At 38.0% G+C, this 13,594-nt stretch overlaps 1 protein-coding gene across 2 annotated transcripts in view; it reads right to left on the bottom strand.

Moving 5' to 3' along the window:
* Window positions 1–809: 809 nt before the first annotated feature.
* Window positions 810–13,594, bottom strand: part of LOC150098340 (DNA polymerase epsilon subunit 3-like) — a 99,426-nt gene continuing 86,641 nt past the window's right edge. For both annotated transcript variants that reach the window (XM_090405647.1, XM_090405646.1), the window contains exon 5: window positions 810–1,130. In XM_090405647.1, the coding sequence (XP_090261773.1) occupies window positions 967–1,130 (164 nt within the window). In that variant the 3' untranslated portion in view covers window positions 810–966. The remainder of the gene's footprint in view (window positions 1,131–13,594) is intronic.

Raw genomic sequence — 13,594 nt, forward strand, 5'->3', positions numbered from 1 at the left:
GCTATAAAACAAGTAAAACGTTTCAGCTACCTAGATAATATAAATATAAAGTTATGAACGCTGAACTAAAAATTACAAGCTATAAAACAATATGGTAGTACCATAAGAAATTCATGAGAAGTATGGGTCTAAGTGGACAAGAGTCAAAGTTCAGGGAACACTGCAAAAAAGACTCTGAAGGAAAAAAAAGTGAACAAATGAAGATTATGGATCACCTAGAGGTTGTAAAACACAATGATGAAAAGACACTTATCAAGTCCCTCTTTATAAGATTATAATACAATCATATCTGGACTACAGTGGATAAATATGGTTACCTAGGTTTCTTGGAAATGAGGAAATGGTGGAGAATATGGAGGTGAGTGAACAAGATGGTGACTATCTGTGAAATGCTTCCTATAAAGATAAATTGAAGATGTGAATTACAAGATATGGCTGGGGGAAAACAAGTTTTAAAGGGAGGTAATTAAGACAGAAAATAAATCCTCTAACACCTTTCATTCAAAAAAAGATTAGATGGAGCACCTTTAGCCGTAACTTTTTGAAGACAGGTAGGAGCCAGTCTCCATCCTTCAAAAAATCAAGCCTGTTTTTTTGGCAGAGGAGGGAGGGAGGGGGAAGAGAGAGAGAGAAAGTGTAAAGAGAGGCAGATCAGATATTACACGAATAAGAGTTAGCATGGACATATCGTGATGATTAAACTCTTCAGAGATGAAATAATAATGATGACAATTACAAGTTATTAACATCTTATCAAGTTCACTGCATTTTTATTTATATCTTGCTTATGGATATAAATGCCAAACAGATTAACCAAGAATATTAACATTTATTATATAATACATATAATACACTCAAATAATTCATCCCTTCCCCATCAGTTTTTTTACTCTTATAACACAAAAACTAATAACAGTTTTTCCCATAATGCAGGATAATGCCAAAGGAAAATGAAAATATTTTAATTCATTCAATAACATTAACTTCAGCATCTTTTTCACCAATCTCTAGTTTGGTTTCTTCGTCAACTGTTTCATGCTCTTCCATTTTTTCCTCATTATCTTCACTACTCTCATTAGCTTTAGTGACTTTCTTTTTCATCTCTTTGGTTGCTTTCACACTTCTAAAAGCTGAAATATTAGTTATAAGATTTATAAATAAAAATTTTAAATAGTTTGAATTTAGAGTATTATTACAGAGAATTATTTTAAAAATAGCTTCAAAGTTCAGAATTGAAATAATATGCTATTTGCATTACATTACAAAACAATGATACAAATGATAGTGTATATTAACCTATATTCTTGAATTCTCCAATGGCAGATTTACAATTTTGAAAGTTCCAGACAAAGTCAATTTGATCCCCTTACAGATTTTTCAAATAACAAAATGTAGTAGTTATTAATTTTTATGGTTATAGCGATTTTTGTTTAGGAGTACCTCCTTTTTATAATGTCACTGGTTTCTTACTCAATTTTTAGGGCATTACTGATGTTTTAAAGACAGATACATGAGGAATATTCATGCATTCTTTAAAACATCAGTAATCCCTAAAAAAATTGAGTAAAAAGCCAATGACATTACAAAAAGGGTACTCCTAAACAAAAAAATAGGCAAAAATAGACAAAAAAATTAATATTTATAGGAGCAATATGGAATTTTTTTTTTTTCAGAAATAATACCTAAAATGTAGTAGAATTAATACAGTGTTAGTAAGGTGGGGCTTCACAGACCCCAAAGATTTTAAATTGACTATAACTTTTTAACAACACGTGGCAATGAGTCATGCCTCAATATAGCTTTCCATCCTGTAACCTGCTACTCAACGCCATAGGTGACAGGCTGTTTCATGCAAGCAAGTTGAGTGTGCAGAGGTGTAAAGTGTGCTGGGGTCCACCAGACCTCCACCTTACCAAAAGTGTGACTATATTTACTTCTGAAACACAAGTTGTTTTCATATATATTCTACTAAAATATTATCGTTACTGCTGTGTCTTCTATATTTTTACATACCAACTATAAGCAAACTCGTTTTCATCAATATTTAGAGTATATTTTGAGAATAATATCTTTTTTTTTTACCAGATGAGTTACGAGTAGGAAGAACAGAGGTTATGTCAACTTATAGATGACGCTTTGACAGATGAGGAGCCATTTAGCAGAGATGATGATGATGATAGTGAAACTGATTTAGAATTAGTCAGTAACCATGAGTCTGATACGGAACAAGACTGTGAGGAAGAATCCACTAATATTGATTAAAAAGATATTATTATTATTATTCAGGCCTCCATGGAGTCGAAAGACTCATCGTGGGAGGTCCTTCCTAAGAACATAAAGTCTGTCAAGACTCATCGAGGGGAGACCCCCCCTAAGAAACACAAAGTCTATCATACCACTCCTTAAACTCACTGACCGTTCTCGCTCTCACCACTCCATCAGGCAATGCATTCCACGGTTCAACCACCCTCCATGCAAAGAAACCATTCCTCACCCTCTTGCTCACAGTTTTCTTTTGTAACTTCCAGGGATGGCCTCTTGTCATCACTCCTTCCTGCTGTTCAACCAAACAAAAGAACTCCCCAGTGTCAACCAGTGGCGCACTCAGGATTTAATCTTGAAGGGGGGGGGGCGAGTTGAGTAGACGATTTGCAAATATACAATATGCATCTCATACGACCTATGACTGAGCATCTGCAATGATCGCTAATTCATTAGTATAGAAATAGAAGACATGACACAACATAAATAAAAAAAAACGAATTTTAATTAGGAAAAGATTTTTTGAAAAATTTCTAGTGTTTCCCCCTTTTCTTTGGGGGGTGCCCGGGCCCCTCCCCCCCTCTGGGTGCGCCACTGGTGTCAACCCTGTAACCACCTCTCAACAGTTTAAAAGTCTCAATTATATTACCTCTCCTTCTTCTATCCACCAAACTCTGAAGTCCACATTCCCTCAGCCGATCCTCGTAACTATCCTTGTACAGTCCTGAAACCATCTTTGTCATCCTTTCCACAGTTAATTTATCCCCTTCAAATCCTGGAGACCAAATCTGAGAACAATAGTCCAAGTGTGGTCTGATCAGAGACTTATACAACAGAATGATAACCCTCTTATCTCTGCAGGTCAATGTCCTTCTCATAATTGCAGCAATCCTCTGTGTTACCTTCACCACCTTTGCAATATGTCCCCTAAACTTCAGGTTTCTATCAACCATCAACCCCAGATCTCTTGTCTCCTCTACTTCCTCCAGCATAACTCCTCCCATAGAGTATGCTGCATCCCATCGATGTTTCCCAAACCTCAAGACCTTACATTTTGCTGCATTAAACTGACACCCTCATTCATTTGCCCATCTATCTAGCTTATTCAAATCCTCTTGCAGGGCTACCACATCTGCACTATTATTAATAATCCTTTCTAGCTTCGCATCATCCGCAAACAACTGAATATCCCCTTGCAATGTCATTGATATAAAGGTTAAACAATATAGGTCCTAGTACTGAACCCTGTGGGACCCCCCCCCCCTTGTAACCCTCTGCCTCCTTGAAACTGCTCCACCATACACAACTCTCTGATACCTATCAGACAGCCAATCCTGAATCCAGTTGACCCAATCTGACATCCAGACCCATGTGCTGCAACTTAAATATCAGCTTATCATGTGGCACCCTAATGGAATGTAGAATGCTAATGAGAAATTAGTTCGGTGTGTTTGAAGCTGGACAGTATATGGGTGTTGGCCAGTAGCTGCTCTAGTTCTTCTATGGAATGGTAGCAGCTAATTCAGAGGAGCAATGCCCATGAAAGTACCTACAGAATAGGCATAGTGCTGAAACAGAGCACCTATGATAAAATGACTGAAGGGAGTCTGTGAGGGAAGGGTTGTCTATTTAGCAGACTGCCCTCTTCTGAATATCATCAAGAATTCTTAGAGAGGTCTTGTGTGCTCCACCCCAAATGTGGGAACAGTGCTCCAAAATTGGACAGATCTGTGACTTATAAAGTGTTAGTAGTTGAGAGGAAAAGACGTATTGTCTAGAATAGAAAAGAATACCATGCATTTCAGAGGTTAAAAAGACTATGCAAGTAATATGTTTGTGCTAGGATAAACTGGATGTGATAATCAAGCCAAGAAAAGAAAGTTGATCTCGAAAGAAAACCAGAATATTATCAAAATTGAGAGGTAGGATTGCTCTCGCAGGTAATAAGGCAGGCTTGAGTTTTTTAGCATTGAAATTTACTAAGTTGTCTTCACTCCCATTTCAGAATGTTGAGGAGATCAGTGTTCATGTCTCTAGTTATGGAAGATCTTGGGGCATCTAACATTAGGGTACTACAGGGTTTATCAAATGAGGAAGAGGAATAAAGAGTACTGTCATCAGCAAAGCTGTGAATAGGATTTGAAGTCAGAGAAAGGAGGTCATTGATGCAAAGGAGAAGAGTATGGGTGAGAGCACAGAATCCTGAGGCATTCCAACATTGATGGGGAAATATCATGAGAGGAAGTCATCTACCACGACAAAATGAACAACCAGTGAGAAAGTGGGCAGCTTGTTTAGGCCTCAGTGCCAGACACGATCAAATTCCTTAGAAACGTCTAGAGCAATAACAAGAGTTTCTCCAAATCTTTCCATGGCCTAAGTCCAAAGGTGAGTGAGATTAGCTGTACAACAAGCATGGCAGAATCCATATTGCTGATTGCTAATTAACTGATGAGTCTTCAGGTAATGAAGAAGTTGGATGTCAATAACCTTCTCCATCACTTTTTAAAGTACCGAGATGAGAGCAATGGGACAATAGTTAGAGGGCTGATTTTTGTCTCCCTTTTTGGGGCACAGGCTGGATGTCAGTTCTGAAGCATAACCGGAGGAATAGCATCTGGACTAGGAGCCTATCAAGATTGATGAGGTTTTTTTTTTTTTTCCCCTTTTGGCAAAAGTGCAGAGGAGGCATGTAGTGGACAGTTTGTGGAAGTGCAGAAGGTGATCTGCTTTGGTTGTTCATTAAGAAGTTGGAGGAAAAACCTAATGCTAAGAGATCTGCCTTTTCCTTGGGTGAGGTTACCTTAGTGCCATCAGATTGCAAGAGAGGTGGCAACATGGAAAGGCAGAAGTTAGGCTAACAGCCTTAGCAAGGAACCAGAAGGCTTGACTGACAGTCGAGAAGGAGGCAAGTTTATTGCATTTTATTCTTATGAAGTCTGCTTTGCAATCATTGATAACTTTTTTTACATTGTTTCTGGCTGTTCAGTAAGCTGAAGTTTTTAATTTAAGTTACTGAACATAAGCTGCATTTTTATCATGGATGGCAGAGGCACATTTTTTTTGAGAAGCAGGGCTTGGATACAGGTTGGGGGGGTTTACAGTGGAGTGGGGAATGAAGGCTCTCATTCCAGTGAGGATTATTTTGGTTACCAGTTCAGTGCAGATGTTAGGAGGAGGATGAACTGTAGAGAAGGAGAACTGAATAAGAATGTGGTCACTGTTGTCAAACAGGAGAGCAGACATCTATGGTATATTTAGAGGGAGAGTTGGTTAAGAAAAGGTCAAAGAATGTTGATAGAATGATAAGGATTGTCTGGTATTGTAGTGGATAGATTGACTGATGGCAAATGATTCAGCTTGATCTGTGAAGCTGGAAAAAGGGAGCCAGTTTGTGTTATGAATGTTAAAATTGCTGAGGAGAACAAGCTCACAATTTGGGTAATTAATTTGTAAGAAATTAATTTTTAGTGATAGGTAGTAGTCAAAAAGGGCAGCAGGATTGTCGCAGTTAGGAGAGCAGGAAATGCAGCAAATGAAGGCTGTAAAGTGAGGTAAGGAAATTTGAGCCACAGCAGATCGAAAAGAGGAGGATTCCAAGTTAGATAGCCTTTGACAGGGGATATCAAATTTCACAAAAGCATATATTCTGTCCTTTCTGCAAATTGTATCATGTAGGATGTAGTTGAGATGGTTGTGGTGGACAGTGGTCGTGGAGGATGCCAAATGAGGTTCTTTTAGGAAAAAGAGATCAGGTTTTGATGTCTGTAAATGTTGATGTATGTCACTAATGTTTGTTTTAATGCTTTGAATGTTGGAGAAATGAACATGGAAGTGTTTTTTATTGGTAAAAGTTTTGGTATTATTTAGGATGGGTTGGGGCATATTTTTATTATTTGTTTCAATTTTTAGTAGGAGTAGGAGTAGAGTTTAGCAGGAGTAGGAGTAGAAGGGGGTGCTTAAGGGTCAAAGCTGTATAACTGAGAGGAGACCTCCACATAGCCTTTAAAGGAATGCGGAGAACCGACCAGGGCTTCTGACCTAATGTCCAATCCTCACCTTCTCGTGGTGCACCCTGTTGGGTATCTACTTTGATACTGAATGAACGAGGATGGGCTGGCAATTTGGGATTTAGCTGACCAAATTGTATTCTTATTGGTTAAACCAAAATAAAAAATGATGGTACAACATGACAAAATTTCATGCCGGCTGGGGCGTCGCCCGGTTAAACAAGGCCCCCGTTGTTTTCGCCAGGGAACCAGGGCGAACAGCGAAAAGTCAGCTACTGGAACAAATCTGAAAACAAACCCCAACTCAACATCACCAGAGTTAAAGATCGGTACTATCAACGTAAGAAGCCTGAATGGCAAAGAAATGGAGCTAGCTGAGGAATTAGATAAGTACCAGATCGACATAATAGGGGTGACTGAAACAAAAAAGACCAAAACTGGTGAGATCTTTCTGAGCAATAAATACAAAATGTTATATTCAGGCAATGACAATCAAGGAAAAGAAGGAGTAGTCATAGTATTCAACACTAAATACGAGGCTAATCTTCTTGAATGGCAGTCAGTCTCAAGTAGAGTAATGTGGGCAAATATGAGAATGGGGAACTGGACAATGAGACTTATTTGTGCCTATGGTCCCACAGAAGGTTCTACTAAGGTAGAAGTGGAGGAATTTTTTGAGGCTTTAGAAAAAGCAACTGACACAATGAAAAAGGAAAAGTTGGTCCTTGTTGGGGATCTAAATAGTAGAGTAGGAAATGATTGTGAGACATACAAAAATATTTTGGGAAAATTTGGAGAAAAGAGCAAAGCTAATAATAATGGCAAATATCTGTTGGATTTCTGCTCAGGACATGGACTGGTTATTACTAACACCATGTTCCAACATTAAAATGTGCACAAATTCACATGGAGAGAAGAGGCTAGGAATAAGAAAAGTCTCATTGACTATGTTATTGTTGATAGTGATGTTTTCTCCCTGGTGCAGGACACCAGAGTGTACAGAGGATTTGAAATTGGAAGTGATCACTATTTAGTCTTGAGCAGGATAAAATTGAATTTCATATTGAAAAGAATAACATGTAAGAAAGTTTTAAAGCGAATAAAAGTTGAGCAGCTCTCAGATGTAAACTGTAGACTAAAATACAGAAATATTAAAAAATCAGCTAATCAGCTAACGCCTTTTTATTCCCGTATATACGGGAGTAGGCGAGGCCATTTAGCCCTATCTAACTTTTGGAGACTGAGTGGGCAGTTCAATCTCCACTGGTACCCAATCAGAGACAGATGGCCCAAGGCTATCACTAATTAAGCGGTACGCAGTGAAGAGAGACGGCTCAAATGTGCCGCCATCTCGTGGTCTCTAACCCTAACACAATATATTTCATGTCTGAAATAATGTGGGTTCTACAGTCCATTTTCTTGAGTTTACAGGACGAAAAACCCGAGTTTCCGGGAGGAAAAACCTGCTTGCCCGTGCCAGAGATCGACTAACTCGGGAACCGGTCGAAAAAAGGCTTAGAAAAATTTCCTCTAGTCGCCGACTAGACTCGAAACCAAGACTTCCTTCGTGCGGCCTAGCGCGATGGTGTGCAAATGCCACATCCACTGAGCTACACAGACAGAAATATTATTGAAAAGAAAATGAAAGAGTTTGAGAACAGGAATCAAACCTTGGAGATTCAGTGGCAAACTCTGAAGGAAACATTGATTGATTCTGCCAGAGAGGCATGTGGTGAGGTTGTGTGCAAAGATAAAAAAATCAGAACTCCCTGGTGGACACAGGAAGTTAAAGAGGCAGTGAAGGAAAAGAAGAAAGCATATCAAAAGTTCCTGGCAAATAAGTCAGCTTTTACTCTTACAGAATACAGAGACAAATGTAAGAAAGCTAAACAGTGTGTAAAACTAGCTAAACAAAAGTCATGGGAGGACTTTGGCAAGAATATAGAAAATAAATATCAAGAAGGTGGCAAAATATTCTGGAGGTTGTTGAAGAAGCTTAGGAATGGAGGAAAGAGTGCTGTAAAAGGAATTAGAGATGATAAAGGTGAAATGAAAACAGGAGAAAAAGATATCCTTGAAGTATGGAGTAATTACTTTGAAGAACTGCTAAATGAAACAAGCAGTGATGACAGCACAGTGATAAAAAACACTGACCAGGCATGCAGTCAGGAATACATATCCATACTTGAAGTAGAAAAAGCCATCAAAGGCTTGAAATGTGGAAAAGCAGCAGGAGTAGATGATATTCGACCAGAAATGCTGAAGTATGGTGGTATAAGAGTCTTACAGTGGCTGCACTGCATAGTTCAGAAAGCCTGGACAGAGGGACGAATTCCCGATGATTGGAGTAGAGCTCTCATAGTACCCATATATAAAAAGGGAAATAAAACTGAATGTGAGAATTACAGAGGTATTTCCCTACTGAGTGTTCCTGGCAAGATATATGCAAGTATACTTGAGAAACGGTTGAGAAGAATTGTGGAAGAAAAGCTTGGTGAAGAACAAGCTGGATTCAGGCCAAATAGAGGCTGTCAAGATCAGATCTTCACTTTACGACAAATAGTCGAGAAAGCATGGGAATATAACAAAGATCTGTATTTAAGTTTTGTCGATTTGGAAAAGGCATATGACAAGGTGCCAAGAAAGAAGCTATTCAATACGCTGCAGTTATATGGTGTCAATGGGGCATTATATCAAGCAATACTTAGTCTTTATTTGAGTTGTGAGTCAGCAGTTAGAATTGAAGGAAGTACAGGAAGATGGTTTAATGTTAAATCTGGTGTGAGACAAGGATGTACATTATCCCCTCTGTTATTCATTATCTATATGGATCACATTATGAAGGAATGTGGTATTAAACCTGATATCAAAATTGGAGATGTTAATGTCAGCTCTTTGCTTTATGCGGATGATGTTATACTTCTAAATAAATCCGCTACAAGTCTGCAAGATTCTCTGACTAAATTGAATAGCTGTTGTAATAGATATGGTATGAAGGTCAGCAATAAAAAGACAAAGACAATGAAAATAGGCAGAATCATTGAAAATGTCAACTGTGTTGTGAATGGAGAACCTGTGGAACAAGTAAAACATTTCAGCTACTTAGGCACAATTTTTACTGAAGATGGTAAACTAAATATAGAAATAGACAACAGAATCAGCAAAGCTGGTATCGTGGGAAGTCAATTGAATAAATTCATATGGAATAAGAGAGAAATTAGTTGGAACACTAAATTAGCTGTATACAAGACAGTGTTCAAACCAGTTTTAACTTATGGATCTGAGAGCTGGGTCAGAAGTAAAACACTTGACCAAAGACTAGAGACCGCAGATATGAGAGTCCTGAGAAAGATTAGAGGCGTGAACAGATGGCATCAATGGCAATATCATATTAAAAATGAGGATATTAGGAAAGAACTTGACATTGTCAGCATCCAGGAATGCGTTAGCAGAGCTAATCTCAAATGGTATGGTCACTTAAATAGAATGGGAGAGGAAAGATTAGCAAAACAAGTGTTCTCTGCCAGGTTGGCAGGAAAACGACCCAGAGGAAGACCAAGATATAGGTGGATTGATACGGTACAAAGTGCCTTAGACGATAGAAATATAAGATCTCATAATGTTGGAGTCTTGACAAGTAACAGACTGATTTGGAGGAAAATTGTAGATAGGAAGTTAGTAATGATGTAATTTTTTCATGTAGTACTGTCATATCCTGTACACCCCTTGAGGGTACATGGCAGGAATTTGATGATGATGGTTTCAATTTTTTAAAAATTTTTTTTCACATTTTTAGCGTTTTTTTTTTTTTTACATTTTTGAAAATCATGGATACAACTACCGTGTTAGAGTAAAACTTTAGTTTAATATAAACCAAAATATACACTCAACGTTTCGACCTTTAGATCAAGGTCATCTTCTGGAGTATACACATATATACAAAGAAACAAGATGCATTACAATCTATACGCATGCTAAAGTTACTGAATGTATCCATAATTTTCATAAAATGTCTTCTAATGACCGAGCCAATCTAAGAGCGCAAGCTGACTTATTTGCCAGGAACTTTTGATATGCTTTCTTCTTTTCCTTCACTGCCTCTTTAACTTCCTGTGTCCACCATGGAGTTCTGATTTTCTATCCTTGCAGACAACCTCACCACATGCCTCTCTGGCTGAATCAATCAAGGTTTTCTTCAAGGCTTGCCACTGAATCTCTAAAGTTTGGTTCCTGTTCTGAAACTCTTTTATTTTTTCTTCAATAATCTTTGTGTATTTTAGTCTACAGTTCACATCTGAGAGTTGCTCAACTTTAATTCGCTTTAAAACTTTCTTACATGTTATTCTTTTCAATATGAAATTTAATTTTATCCTGCTCAAGACTAAATAGTGACCACTTCCAATTTCAAATCCTCTGTACACTCTGGTGTCCTGCACCAGGGAGAAAACATCACTATTAACAATAACATAGTCAATGAGACTTTTCTTATTCCTTGCCTCTTCTCTCCATGTGAATTTGTGCACATTTTTATGTTGGAACATGGTATTAGTAATAACCAGTCCATGTCCTGAGCAGAAATCCAACAAATATTTGCCATTATTATTAGCTTTGCTCTTTTCTCCAAATTTTCCCAATATATTTTTGTATGTCTGACAATCATTTCCTACTCTGCTATTTAGATCCCCAACAAGGACCAACTTTTCCTTTTTCATTGTGTCAGTTGCTTTTTCTAAAGCCTCAAAAAATTCTTCCATTTCTACCTTAGTAGAAACTTCTGTGGGACAATAGGCACAATTAAGTCTCATTGTCCAGTTCCCCATTCTCATATTTGCCTACATCACTCTACTTGAGACTGCCTGCCATTCAAGATTAGCCTTGTATTTAGTGTTGAATACTATGACTACTCCTTCTTTTCCTTGATTGTCATTGCCTGAATATAACATTTTGTATTTATTGCTCAGAAAGATCTCACCAGTTTTTGTCTTTTTTGTTTCAGTCACCCCTATTATGTCGATCTGGTACTTATCTAATTCCTCAGCTAGCTTCATTTCTTTGCCATTCAGGCTACTTATGTTGATAGTAACTCTGTGATGTTGAGTTGGGGTTTGTTTTCAGATTTGTTCCAGTAGCTGACTTTTCGTTGTTCGCCCTAGTTCCTTGGCGAAAACAACGGGGGCCTTGTTTAACCAGGTGATGCCTCAGCCGGCATGAAATTTTGTCATGTTGTACCATCATTTTTTAATTTGGTTTAACCAATAAGAATTACAATTTGGTCGGCTAAATCGCAAATTGCCAGCCCATCCCCGTTCGTTCAGTATCCAGGTAGATACCCAACAGGGTGCACCACGAGAAGGTGAGGATTGGACATTAGGTCAGAAGCACTGGTCGGTTCTCCGCATTCCTTTAAAGGCTATGTGGAGGTCTCCTCTCAGTTATACAGCTTTGATCCTTAAGCACCCCAGTTTGTGGACCTATGGCCTGAAATTGATGGAAAAGGATTTGTTCAATGCTGACAGACTTCACTTAAATGGCTTTGGTGTTAGGTATCTAAAGAAAGCCTTTATTCACTGAGAATGCTGAAGCACAAAGTCAGGAAAACTTAAACAATTAGAGTGGATGCAGGTGAGTGTGTGAAGGTGAAAGACCCATAAGGTGAGTAAGTATGAGAATGACAAAAAAAAAAAAAAAAAAAAAAATGCAGAATCTAGTCTCTCAAGCAACAATAACGAATAGGTCAGTTAATTCAGAAAGTAAACATAGTTGCCAACCTAAAGGGATGCTACAGTTTCTAGATACTGATGGCAGAAGAATCAGGAAAAAGAGGGATAAGTTTTGACATTGGTCAATGCAACCTCACCTAAAGTTATAAGCAGAAATGAAACTTGTCTAACAGCAGATGATGTAGTTAGAAGGAGGATAGAATATGAAGTATTTTCAGGGAGAATAGAGAAAATAAGATGGGAGGAGGGATGCTGCTAATGACAGTAGATGAACTGCAGCCAAAAAGAACAGGAGACAGGCTGGAGAGTGGCTGTTCTTTTGAAGCAGTCTGGTGTGAGATTAAGGCCAATAAGACAAATTATACCGATGATTGCTACAATAGGCCAGGAAGATGGGTTCCAGGGATGATGTGAAAGACATACATCAGCAGATTAGTACAATAAATGCAGATCGAGTAATTATTATGGAGGAAATATGGAGATACAGATTAGAAGGAAGAAAGATCACATGGCAGGAAGGAAATGGAATTTATACACCTACTGTGAGATAATTACTTCAAGTAGAATGTGATGATGGATGAGAATGTGCAAGGGAGCTGGCAATGCTTGTGACTAGGCTATTTAATTTAAGTCTTAGCTCTCACAGAGTTTCAAAGGAGCAGAAAGAGGAGAAAATAATTCCTTTGCATAAAGGATGTTCTAAGACTCAGTAGCAAATTAAAGACAATTAGAATCTCAGGAGAAGTAGTATAAGTACTGGAAAAATTGGTCAAAAAGAGAATCCAGGAATGTACGGATAAGAATACAATTTTCTATGAGGGACAACATGGTTTGTGAAGGGCCAGTCACAACTTAGTAATTTACTAACTTTTTATGATAGAGTGACAGCTGAGTTGGATAAAGGGAATGGCTACATAATTCTCCTGGATTTTGCCAAGGCATTTGATGGAATACTACACAGACTAGTGATGTGCTGCAAGGTTATGCTAGGACCCTACTGTTTAACTTGTATATAAATGATATCGGAAGTAATCTGAGGGAAAATATTTGGTTGTTTGCTGAAGATACAAAACTGGATAGAGTAATATTAATCATGGAGAGCTTGCAGGATGATTTAAATAGGCTCTCAGTATGGGTAAAAGATGATGGATATCAGTTTAATGTGGAGAAATGTAAAGTTATGCATTTTGGGATAAACAGATAAAAAGCTGTGTTCCACACTGATGGAACTGTACTCCTAGGAAATAGTGAAGATAAGGATTTAGGGATGATAGTAGATAGTTTTGAGAGCATACTACTAAGATAGCTCATAGGAATGACTTGACTATTGAAAAACACACTAACAAAGATAAGGAAGTTATTCCTTAAGACCTAGATACGTCCACATCTGGATTACTGTGCTCAGGTCTGGCCACCTGGATTTCTTGGGGACGAGGAAGTAATGGAGAGGATTTGAAGCAAGTAACCAAGATGGTGAGTTGTTTGTGAATGCACCCTAGTTGGTTGATAAGCAAAAAAAGAGGGGATAAGACAGAAACATTTAAGTTACTTAAAGGATTCTAGATGACTGAATGCAGAGGAAATGTTTCAGTACTTGGTTAG

The sequence above is a fragment of the Typopeltis vanoorti genome, chromosome 15 (genome assembly GCF_054136105.1).
Source record: "Typopeltis vanoorti isolate ZY-2024b chromosome 15, IOZ_Tvanoo_1.0, whole genome shotgun sequence".
Lineage (NCBI taxonomy): Eukaryota > Metazoa > Arthropoda > Arachnida > Uropygi > Thelyphonidae > Typopeltis > Typopeltis vanoorti.